The sequence below is a fragment of the Apteryx mantelli genome, chromosome 2 (assembly GCF_036417845.1).
Source record: "Apteryx mantelli isolate bAptMan1 chromosome 2, bAptMan1.hap1, whole genome shotgun sequence".
NCBI classification, from domain to species: domain Eukaryota; kingdom Metazoa; phylum Chordata; class Aves; order Apterygiformes; family Apterygidae; genus Apteryx; species Apteryx mantelli.
In genome coordinates, this window is record NC_089979.1 from 34,134,677 (window position 1) to 34,147,675 (window position 12,999).

The window sequence follows — 12,999 nt, forward strand, 5'->3', positions numbered from 1 at the left end:
GTCTTATGCTGTAGTGCCAGATGACACGTTGCTATGCAGATCCATTGCTGCTAGTGAAGGAGTCCTCCCAGAAATGGAAGAGCTCTGCGGCTCTGCAACTTGGCCAGGCCTGGTGGCTATGGGAGATAATTAGTCCCTGAAAGATTAATATTCAGAGCAGTAGGGAGATCATCCAAGTGTGGAAAAAGTTTTGTCAGTGGAGTAAAAAGATATCCAGGCTACTGAACACTCTGCATATTAGGAGGAATGAATCGTGCTATGTTTGCATGTCCTTAAACTACTTGTGTCTCAACTGACCAAATGAATGAGACTGAGTCAATATTTCAGATCTGAATTCCTATTTGGTTGAAAACCAAAAAGTCAGTGATAAAAAATGCTGTATCATGATTTTTTTTTTTCCTCTGTAGATTCATATGCTATTTATATACTTGACAGTACTAAGCTATGATAATATTGTGCCTTTTTCTTCAGGAAGATTTTTTGGTGAATAATTTTTAAAAAGTCAGCACATCTACTAGCAAATCTAATAATCAAGTAGGACTCTGCCCTGATGAAATGACATTCTATTTTCCAGAATTGAACTGTCAGATTTATTTTAGTTTATCAAAGATACAATTCCAAGCCCACATCTCTCATAATTAAAAAAAAATATATCTGAACTTAAAATTGTTATGTCACGACATTTTAAATAAAGCATACACAGGAGTTTCTGAGTATTCAAGTAGATCAGGTAGTCTGAAGGTATATTATTTGCAACATACCAGCAGAAGCACTGAGATTTTCATGTATCACTTCTTTCTCTTCTCCTCCTCCACTCTCCACTTTCTGAAGATAAATCACAGTTGAACAATTCTATGGAGGGAGTACTAGGCATAAGTTCATTGTTGAAACCAGAATTTCACTTTCCCACTGGTTACACGCTTAGGGTACATATTTTTATATTGTAACAGAAAAGAAAACTGAATAGATTACATTCTTGAATTATAGTCAGTACAATTAGTTTGAAAAGTGTCTCTTGTCAGTTTAATTAGCTGACAAAATTCATTTCTGCCTACTTAAATCCTTTTTTATTGTTACAAGGTAATTCTTGTAATTCCTGAATGTTACAGAACATTAATGCCTCCTGGAGAAAATAGTCATTTCTGTGTAATGAAATTTTACAGGAGTAGTCAGAGAAAAGCTGTAACAGATTTACTGTATATTACAGAAAATTAATATCTAAAAGGCACACAGATGCTTCAAACACAGTTTCAAATCTTTATTGTTTTAAAATTCTACATGTCTTTTACAATTACAATAATTTGTTACTTAAATGACTCTTGTATGGTTAATGTACAATGAGTTTTTTCCTGAAACTCAACCATGAAATACGATTTCATCAATATGATTTTTCTAAACAGATTAATACAAGATTTCTGTTTTGCTGGGAAGATCAAGTGCTTCACGTCAAACTGCACAGGTGTCTTCCCTTCAGAATCTGTGTGATCAATCCATCGAAAGTGCTTTTGAAGATTGCAGATCTAACTGTGACTGATTTTCAAGATCAGTCTATCAAATTACAAGGGTTTTTTTAAACATTAGGGAGCATTTTCATGTAATGAAACAAGTTGCAGTAGTTATTTTTATTCATCTACTGAGGCAAACTCATGTTGAAGAAAAATTATATGATTATCTGCATGCAATGAACAATCCTCTTTAAATAGTTGATGAATTTTACACATATAAAGAATCTGTTAAAGAGTGCAAGTACTTTGATAATGATTTCACAAAAGGACATATGCTGGTAATAATGGTAACTAACATTTAACATCTAAATACAAGCTAATGTATATTTAACAGGCAATTAACATGGCTAATAAGCCATGTTGCACGTGGTTGCCCTTTGAGAAAATGAACTCATTTGGTCCACACTCCTAAAGTTATCTGGGTAAAAAATTGGAACAGTTAGGGCCAGAGATTTTGATGAAATTCTTGTTTCTAAAATGTGACCTGTTAAAAAGTAAAAGCAGTACATCAGTGAAGTATATTGTCACGTGACCTCAGTATAAAAAGATGGCCTGGTACTTGGAGCGATGAATGAGCACTGAAGGACAAGCCAAAAAAGAATGGAGACAGAATGAACCAAGATTTTGTTGTGTTATACTTTCTTGTTCCATGGTACTGCTTTCACTCTGTAGAATTTTGTACCCAAAGGAACTTTAAATCTGTTTTGTGCCTAAAAACAAACACACAAAAAATTAGAAATGTAGGGTTATTCCTCTACTTTCATTTTTATATTTTTGAGCAGGAACTGATTCCCATCCTTTGCATTTTTCAAATCTGGATATGGAGTCCAGCAAGGTTCCTCTGCACCTCCTCCTATTAAAATATTACCACCTCTGGGCCCCCACTGATGCCTCATCATTTCCTCAGACTCCTTAAAATTCTGACATTTAAGGCTACCAAAACCTTACTAGGAACTGAAGGGAACTTTAGGAATTGCAGGATACAGGTCATTGAAATATGATTGCAGAGGGTTATCAGAAATGTTCACTAGTATCTGGAGAGAAAGGGAGAGGAAAGGTTTGTCACACAGGAAGAAGGGGCAGACAGGTTTACTTGGTAGTATTGACAGACCCATCCAAGCCACTGCTCACTTGCTCTTTTCCCTAGTTTCTCTTCTCTTGCTATTCACTGAGCAGCAAACAGAGCAGGAATAGCAGAACCTGGGAAAACTTTCATCCCCAAGTACCCTCACTCATAATATAGAGAGTATACTTTTCACAATTCTTACAAACATTAAATCTGATTTTCTCTTAATTTTATCAGATCATATTTCTTCCACTCCTATTTCCTTACCTTTTTTGCCTGGCAATATTCCTTTTCCATCACTTTTCCTAGCACCCAAGGTCTCCTAGATGCACCTGAAGCTAAAGAGACAGCATATTTATGATTATTTTAGATGAAAAAAATAGCTTAGTTAAACTGAAGTATTATCCTTTTGAAATGAGAAAAAAATAAGCAGAAATATTTAATGTTTTGGACTCAAATACATGCTTAATGAAATAACTGCTTAAATAACTTTAAATGAATGTCTCGCTTCTAGTGTATTTTTTGCAAAATCTGTATTTCCCCTATACTCAAGATTTTTGTTGCAGAAATGTTTCTTAGGACACACACCAAAAGGAATTACTGTATGAATTTTCATTTCTTACCAGTAAAAGTTTCCATATGCTGTTGCATATCAGAAGCTGCCAACAGAACTTACTGTCAATCAGCAAACCTTGTCATAGATTTATTCAGGTATAATGAATGATACCAATAATTTTAAAATAACTATATAGTCTCCAAAAGAGCACTAAGCTCTAACTGAATTCTGAGATTGCTGAAGAATCTGTGCTGTATGTGCTCTGTGAAGCATATGGGAAGAACTCCTACCTAAGATATAAACATAACAGTCTTAACTCTATGGCATTGGAGTATTGCGTACACAGCTCCGGAAAATATGACTGATAAAATTTAGTCAATTATTTAGTTACTGTTTCAAAGCTGTCTTCTGTTTTTCTTACTGTTGGTTTACATATATAAGGTAAAAGCCTTGCCATTCTGAGTATGCAATTTTGGGTTTTGTAAGTTCTCAATTCTTAATTGTTTACAGATACTTTCTAACTATTTCCCCTAAAATTCTTGCTTAAAATGTTTCTGAACTTTGACTACATCAAAGGGGAGGAATGGCTCAACAGGAAGGCTACATGAACTGTGTATACATATATATGTAGAGACAGACACATGCATGCACAGATACACACGTTAATGTACACTGTGTACAAAAATGACTTCTTTAAACAGCTTAATTTCTAGATGCATATTTTTCTTCCTATTTTTACAAGATATTACTATTTATATAAAGTTTTGACTGCCTTGAAAAGTATCAAAACAAATAGCTATTCCGGAAATTTCTATGTAAACTCTTCTGCAGTTTTTGCTATATGTATTATTGCTTATCGTATCTACCACATATTTATTTATAAAATCACTTACTAAGCGTTAGAAATTTAAGAGTATTATTTGTATGAAGATGTAATAATTCAAAGTAATCTGACACTTACCACACTCACCTGGTTTGAGATCCAGTGCAGCAAGAGATTCTGAGTGCAAGAAATATAAGGTTGGACTAACAGTAAATAATACATAGTTGTCATGCCTTTCATCCAAGATGATGAGAACCAAATCGCCAACCTGAAAACTGAAGAAATCAAGGAAATTAGCTAAAAAAGCACAGAAGTTTAACACTACATTAATTATACTATATGTTTTTTCAAGTATTGCACAGGCTGAGACTCGGCTGTACAGTAACATAGACATTTCTAATTATGTCAACTTGTATACATTTTATATTTTCTGAAGTCAACAAAAAAAATTCTACCTTTTAAAAAGTATGTTTTTAACATGCTTCTTCTCAATCCTATAGCTCAAATTATTTTTTCAAAAGAACTGATAGTCTTGCTTTAAAAGATAAACAAACAGAAATACCTAACAATATACTAAGGTTTCAATTTTAAGTTAATTTATATTCACTAATATTTATGATAATGATTGCTGTAACAGTGTATAAGTATGCTTTTGATGATTTAAACTGAAGTTCATTTGACCACACAAATTTCAAAGCATTTATATAGGCATTCAGTCTTAAAATTTTAAGCATACAGGACAAAGAAGGGACCAAGCATTCAACTGAACTTTGATCAAAGGGCCAAAAGCAAAGGAAACACTGTGGTGACTCTGTATAAAAAATTTCAGAAATCTCTCCTTTTTTCGTGATACCAGGACAGCAAGTCACAAAGTTCTTATGCCAAGATTCAGTAGCAGAATTCAAAGACCTTTTTCTGCCTCCAACTTCTGTTTCAAGGCACAAATGTGTTTGAAGTAATCTGTTTACCCGTGAATAAAACAAAGTCCAAAATAACCACAAATCAAACATCAGGTCGTGAGAGGGCTCTAAAACACACACAGTCTGTGCATGTGTGCGTATGCGCACGTATGTGTGGGGGAGTGGCAAAGGAAGAGGAAAACACATTTTTAAAAAAAGGAGACTGCAGATATGCAGTCAGGGGTAAATATGCAAATCTAGAGAAATTTAGTTCATTTCCTTTAAAGTTCACTTTCCGATTAAATAAACAACACACCAAGCTTTTTGCCCTTTACTGATTATGAAGGCAGACTATACTGACTCAGATAAAGACATCTTTTGGACAGGTGAACTCTTTTTCATTTTTCTCCCAAAGACTATTAGATCTGCCATAATATTCACCTGCTCACAGAAAAAGCTGATTCTGCACATACTGTTCTTGTTACAATAAAAATGCAATTATTGTAATTCAGAAAACATTAATTGTTTTTCTTTCCAAAAGCATTTTTGCTATTACTCAGTTAACAATCACTATATAAACAACCACGCCATTCTTTTATAGGTATCTGACTTAAGGAAACTACAGACAGCTGTTCCTATTTTGCATGAGTATTTGTTCGAGTAAACAGAATAGAATAATTAATTTACTTTCATTCTCTCAAGGTAAGCCAAAAATTTTGAAGACTTCAGAAAGCTTCAACTTCTACTGGAATACAATGGAGCACTAAACACGTTCGGGGTGAACAACATTCCTTCTGTTTTTTCTTAATATGATTTTGGAAAGGTAACAGATAAACAAAAAGTAAATGGAAAATAAACACTGGGAGCAATATCATGGGGTATTATCCTTATGAACAGTGTAAAGAAAGGCTCTGTTAAGGCACAAAATTTAGGAAAGCCACTGACATAAGAAAGGCCTACATAGGTTGTTGGGTTTTTTTCTTTAATTAATGTTTATAAAATTGGATTTATGCTCAACTGGGATGGTTCAATAACTGACAGGTAAACTAGAGATGATTTATAGATTTCATACAGTAAAACAACAGAATTGGGACATTCTTTAACTACATACTACTGAGGGCAGAATCATCTGTTTATATGAAAGTTAAAGTGTACTTACTCTCTGATTGCTATTTTTTCAGAATGTCTTGAGGATACTGATGACATGCTTTGGGACATCTAAAAACAACAAAAAAGAAAAATCTATAAAATACTGGCAAGCTATGAAGTGTATACTGTAGGTAACAATATGTTTTAGATAAATCATTCTTGGTTTCAAACCCTGTCTATTCTTGCAGATCCTATATTTACCCAAGAAAACAGCATACCTTTCTGTTATCCTGTTCTGTAGCTTCAATATATTTTAATAACTACATTTGATTATGAAGGGTATCATGTAAGTGATTTCTCCCTCATTATGTAACAATGAGAAGTGCTTTCCAGATCAGCGTCACTGAGTATTTGTTCAGAGCATACACAAGACTCCATGATATAGCTATGCATTCTAACACAGAAGCCATTGACATACGAGAATTACAATAGTAAAACATGTTTATTACACTTAAACTGTTGGCTGTTGAACTCAATATGGTCTCTCAGTTTTACTGCGGACTGTCACACAATCTTAAATTTACTGTAATAGACAGAGCAGGACTCCCTGGAACAAAACTTGAGTCAAATTCACTAAGAGCAAACAAAGGCTTAATTATGTAAGTTTTTGCACATATTTTTTCTCTCAAATATATGTGATACTTGCATTTAAATCTGACTGAATTCCCCTAATACTGGCACATGAACGAACTTTTGCTAGCTGCAAATTTACAATATATTAGCTTCACTGGAAAGAATACACATGTGCATACGCTTTCTGTGGTAAGTGTGATATTAAGAAATGAAAATGGATAAAGCTACTTTGTATTTACAAAAGACTACATAACACACAAACAGATGAGTTGATAGAGAAGCTGACCGATGTAAACCTATATACTTGGCTACCCTTTGATAACTTCCCTACAGAACACAATTTACTATTACCCTGTAGAAACTCTGAATAAAGATGTGGCAGTTTTCTATAGGTTCCCACTTCTTGGACCATTTATACAGGCTAGTCAAATCAAGATTATTTGTACTTCAAGTTTAGTACATGATTTTTCAGCTATAACTCAAATATTGTTAACTATAGCATATTTCCTATGGTTAGTCTTTTTGGTTAGAAAACAGTATCAGCCTGTCTTAATGTGAGCTGAAGCCCAGTCATGGCTCCTTTTTTATCACTTCTTCAAACTAGTCTTCACTTTAAGAAAATGAGTCCAAACTGAATAAAGCACAACAGAAGCTCTTGACTTTTAATGACATTTTCAGCAATCGGTTTTCTTTATGCAGTCCAACTTCAGATCAATTTTTTTTGTTAAAGACGACATGTCTGACTCATTCGCATTGTACTTTTTTTTCTTGGAACAGACACAGCTAACATGGATGCTATCAAGTACATACAATTTCCTTAGACCGTTGTCAAAAATGTTTGACAGTTATCTTCAGACATTAAAACCAAAGTTTTTCTTGCACTTTTAAAAACTAGAATAAGTTTTAAATTTAAATTAAATACAAACTAGCTTGATTTCTGTATTTTTCAGAAATTTTTAACTTCAAGAAACAGAACAGAACAAATTAGGCAGTTAACCATATTTCTATTTACAGTTTTGCAAAAGTTTAGAAATCTAGACAGAAGATATTTCTCATAGCCTTTAAACAAAAAAGTTTCCTTTTCAATATTTCATATAAAATAAAAAACTCCTGTATCAGCATTCCTGGTATTAAAAGGAGTTCCCCCACACACATTTTTTTTTTTTTTTAATCTTTTACTGCTTTCAGAAGTAACCCACAAATTTTGTTGCAAAACCTAATGGCCTTAAAAGATTATTATTTTTTTTAATTATGCAAAACAGGTGTTCTGGGTTTCTTATTTTAAGTAGCTGGATACAAATAAATATATTTAATATATTTAAGTGTTGATGTACAGAAAATATATTTAAATGTTCAAATCCACTTCAGTTTTAGAAGCATATTGGGAAGGGCTGGGGGAAGGGAGGAGGAAGAGGAAAGAAATAATAACTGATTTTCAATTTTGCTGTTGTTGGTTACAGAGACATTCAGAGGACAAGTTGCCAGTTTCCTTGTGAAAGACAGAAATTTTTCTTCAACTTCTGTTCTAATTTTGGAAGAGAACTAAAATATACTCCACTGTCTTAAAGCTGAATATCCGTAAGACAGTTACCTCTTAAAAGGTTGGGAGCAAAGGAAGATTACTTGAAACTTTTCTCAGCAAAAGTGTTTCAGAAGTCTAGCTTTAGAAATAAGAGGAAAATTCTACAAACAGCTGAAAGGAAGGAGGGTTCTAATACTGTCAAACATCATGAAATGACCAATTTACAGGCAAGGAATTGAAAAAATATCCTATTTTTATACCCTTTTAGGAACCAATTTTGAATTGGTTTAGACACCAATGGGTTGCTGATTTCTCTTACGTGGTTTGGTATAAATCACTAACAATAAGAATTTCGCATTTGTCTTGCACAACATCAGGTATTCTTCAATTTGGTTTTACTCTTAGGTAACAGAGATCCAAAGTTTAACAGAGGAAACCTACAGAGAGGTTTGGCAGACTGTCCAGTGTCTTTGATTTTTCTTTTAAAAGCTATGCTGAAATACCTTCTGTTTATTAGCCTTTTGAATAAATGAATCCTCATGTTTAAAAACATATTTTACAAGCTCTGCAATCTTTTCTCATGCTCTACATTAGCTGGGTTGTTATGGACAGGTTTTTATGTGGAATAGAAAGAGTTTGAAAAAAATAACAATTTCATACCTGTATATTTAAGGGGAGTAAGTTATATAGTAAGTTCCAAACCTAACCCAGACAGAAAAATGGCAACTGCTACAGAACTGGAGAAACTTATCAAACACTTTTGCTACTAAACATAACCTGTAACTACACAGATATCAGTTCCTACCCCAATTCCTACATATCATCTGTCCACTTAAAGAAAACAAGATCTCCATGAACAGTCCAAGCAAACTGTCAAAGGAAATGTCCACTTTCCGCACACATAGTAATTTTTTTCAGCTTAAGATTGAGACCTGCTAGCAAGGCACCTCTGGAGATATCTAGTCTAACCCCTCTGCTCCATCAGGGTCAGCTACAGCAGATTGTGCAGGACCATGTCCAATCAGATTTTGAATAACTGCAAGGATGGAGACTCCACAACTTTTCTGAGCAACCTGTTCCACTATTTAACCACCAGCTTGGTTTAAAAAAAAAAAAAAAAAAAAAAAAGGTTTTATAAAAGTTTTTTAAAGAGTAAAAGGATGAAGTTTCCTGTGTTTTAATTTTTGCCCATTGCCTCTTGTCCTGTCACTGGGCACCACTGAAGATTCTGGCTCCATCTTCTTTACACCCTCCCATCAGATATTTATCAATGTGCATAAGACACCGCTCCCCCCCCCCCCCCCCCGATTCTTCTCTTCCTTCAGGCTAAACAATCCCAGCTCTCTTAGCCTCTCATGTAGATAAGAGAGGCTAAGAGTATATATAGTGCACATGTATACATGTGTATGTATCTATATCTATCTAGCTATATATATCTACATATACAGATATAGCTTGAGTATTTAATATAAAAAGTTTAAAATGATTGTCAGTATTTTCAGTTGCTAAGCAGTATTAATGTTTCACACCTCCCAGAAATGGCAGATGCAGGTGGGAGGGTCTCTGACTGTTGGAAATGCTTTCTTAGCATAGCTTGATTTTTGGCCTGTCAGTTAAAAAGCATTTTATACGAGAAGCGTGACAGAGACACCTGCTCTCAATGTCAAGTATGTTTTTGTGTAAAATAAAACTGCAGGGCAGTTTCTCTGCCCTAACCTGAAGTCTTCTCAGAAGTTTGCATATAGGTTGAAGCTGACTTACATGTATGCTTCACCTTGAACACCACATGACAAGCTCTAAGTTTTCTCATTTCTTCACAAGATTCTAATGCATACATTCACGTCCATATTTTGAAAAATTAAGAGAATCCTCTTAAACACTACCATCAGAAACTGTTTTCTAAAAATAACCCCTAAATTATTGCTAATACTCCTAATAATGCTTAATGTACAGGCATTTGCATTCTTGTAAGCTGGCCTTCAATTTACTTCTGTTGAAAAGCATAGATCCATTTGAATTAACTTTACTTTTGTAAGTCTGGATAGGTCTGTGTTCTTTTCAAAAGAAAAGTTGTGTTTCCCTCCAGTCCTACGAATCTTTTTCATGGGAAAACTATTAAGTTGATATACCCTCTTAAAGGTTATCAGATTACATCTATTTACCACTTTTTCCTCTCTCACTTGCCTTAACATCTGGAATATTTTTTAAAGCTAGCAAAAGCCATTTTATCATTTTAATAAATTTAACATTTGTAAGCTTTAATTTTTTTTAAAAAAAGACTCAAAATATGCATTGCACAAACACCTACCAATCTTTGATTTAATCTCTTATTTTCTTCTTCTTTCAACTGCAAAGTCTGAAAGAAAATCATGTTATCTGATTAACCAATTAATACCTTTTCAGTATAAACATTTAAATAAATGTTTTGATATGACCAGAGCCACACTGACTACTTATACAATATACATATTTACTATAGTGTTCAAAGTTCTAAAACAATATCAAAACATCTTCTGAACAAAGATACACACAAAGTTAGAAGTCCAGCAACTACCACAGTGCTGCTAAGCCCACTGCTAAACCACACTTATCTCCATACTCATCCTTCCCTAACTGGGAAAAAACCTATCCATTGGTAAACTAGCAGCAGCAATTTAAGATATTACTGTTTTATAGCTTCTAGCTATTATTCCTCACAAACCTTTGGCAAACAGATGACAAAACAAAACATGGAAGTGTTCTTCGTCAGAAACATCCAGTCACTTACATCATACAATGACGCGTTTTAACAGACAACATTCAGTGTTCTCCTCCTGATCACAGACTTTAGACTTACTGATCCTAGAAAACTAAAACCTAAAGACTGAAATCCCTTTTTAAGCTCAATCTGAAGAAGTAAGGAAAAGGCAACCGGAATGGAGCCCGACACTGAGGGAAGTATGACTGGACCGCTAAAAATGACTAGAATCTGAAAGAGTTCAGTGTATCTGCTGAGGATTAGTCTAGCCTTTACTCTGAATGCACATTGAAAGCTGTGCTCAAAATACAAGTGCACAAAATACAGGCAAAAATTAAATTAAGGTATGCATGGGGAGGTGTATGTGTAAACATACAATTCTATTCCGCACATTAATCTTAATAAGTAGGAGAAGAGCAATAACTTCAAAGGAACTTGCAATTTTAAGAACATTCATAATAGTACATTTACTTTATTTTATTTTTTTTACAGAAGCAGTACTGTCAAGATAATGCATCCCAGCCAGAACTAAAACAATCTAACTAGTAACAGCCTAAGAGTGGAAATTACCCATCTGCAAAAGAAACGGGTAACTCAATCTTAATTCCTATCCAATTAGTTCAGATGCCTTGATTTGAAAAGTAAATGAAAAAAACAAAAACAACTTATTTCAATCTTTTTTTTCTTTTTTTGCTACAGAAATTCCCATGGATCAATGACCTGTCACCACTAAGAAGATATATTAGACCTGACTTATTCATACCAAAGACTATATAAATACAAAATAAAGCATAAATGGGCTTTAACCTAGGTCCAGTATAAATACAGTGTATTAATAATTATTTTGAATGACTTGAATAGTTGAGAAGAACAAAAAAGCATTATTTGGAATAAGTCTTGCAGATACTAAACTGCACCAGAGTACATAACAACTGACCACAACACTACACCCACCCACACCTTTTTAAGTACTTAATCACAATGCTTAATCTCACAGATAAACTACTCACTCTTTCTAACAACATTATCCGCTGTTTTTCTTCAGACATATGGACATTTTCACTAAAAGACAAAGAACAACATGGATAGGTTAAAAATTAATTCTTCACATCCAAAAATTTTTCCCCCCCTCTCATTCACACACAGATGAATGCCATGCATTTGCTAGCATGATAGGGAGCTTCATTGTAAAAAAAAGAGCTCACAGAGTACTTTGGAACCCATTCTATTATATATTGGCTAAGGAAAGGCATTATGATCAGGAAAATTTGGGGGGCAGGGTGGTGGGGAGAAAACAGTACAGAAAGATACCTCGATCAGCATGGACTTTTCCGGCAGAACCACTTTTTACCAGAGTTCCTTTGTTGGAAGAGGTCAGTCAATTTTCAGACATTGATAAATAGTTCATGAAGTTACAAAGGGCCATTTCTACATATTTTGCAAAATTTTCAAAACATTAGGATGAAAAACACGGCTCCAAATCCTTTAGCAGCTAACTCCAGATACTGCAGTTCATCTCTACAACATTTTATTTTCCTAATCTTTGTCATTTAAATGCTTTGTGTCCTGGGACTCTCTGCCAGAGAGACCAATGTGAATACTGCCTTATTAATTGTCTCCATATATCTTTGAGATAGACTGAGAGCTGGGGCATGGTAAGATAATGCTAACACTACCCTGATTAGAAATTCCTAAGAACACAGAGTAATTTCTAAAACAATTAAATTCTATTCTGAAAGGCAGGTTAATAGGGAAGAAGTAATATATTTTGTAGTCCGACTTGCTATGGTTGGAAAAAATGGACAAATTTTTGGACTCAGTCCATTCATCGAGTCTGACGAGACATACTATAAATCCAAACAAATGCAAAGTAGAACTAACTGATTATAATTAAACCATGCTAATCATTCCTTCACTTCGGTTAAAAGGCTGATTAGCTCTCATGTAACAGGAAGATGTCAAAAGAAACCTGTAATAAAGCAATCTGCCTATTTACTACCCAATTTTTACTACAGAGTCAAAATTTAGAAGACAAGCCTGTGAACTAAAAAGTTTACTTTTTGTAAGCTTCCCTTGAGGGTCCAAGATGAGAATGATTACTGCAGGAAATAACCTTCCTTCTAATGACAGGGTATTTCAGTGCTTTATTGATTATCAGTGCAAGTTCCG

The 12,999-nt window shown here is 34.1% G+C and overlaps 1 protein-coding gene across 5 annotated transcripts in view; it reads right to left on the reverse strand.

Moving 5' to 3' along the window:
- The window catches only part of RB1CC1 (RB1 inducible coiled-coil 1), an 83,881-nt gene that overhangs the window by 899 nt on the left and 69,983 nt on the right, over nucleotides 1-12,999 (reverse strand). For 2 of the 5 annotated variants that reach the window (XM_067290450.1, XM_067290452.1), the window contains 6 exons: nucleotides 11,841-11,892; nucleotides 10,402-10,449; nucleotides 6,009-6,067; nucleotides 4,089-4,225; nucleotides 2,839-2,909; nucleotides 544-2,215 (listed from right to left, as the gene is read on the reverse strand). In XM_067290450.1, the coding sequence (XP_067146551.1) occupies nucleotides 2,138-2,215; nucleotides 2,839-2,909; nucleotides 4,089-4,225; nucleotides 6,009-6,067; nucleotides 10,402-10,449; nucleotides 11,841-11,892 (445 nt within the window). In that variant the 3' untranslated portion in view covers nucleotides 544-2,137. Of the gene's footprint in view, nucleotides 1-543; nucleotides 2,216-2,838; nucleotides 2,910-4,088; nucleotides 4,226-6,008; nucleotides 6,068-9,040; nucleotides 9,190-10,401; nucleotides 10,450-11,840; nucleotides 11,893-12,999 lie in introns of those variants that run through there. The other 3 variants (XR_010883280.1, XM_067290451.1, XR_010883281.1) reach the window with 3 other exon arrangements.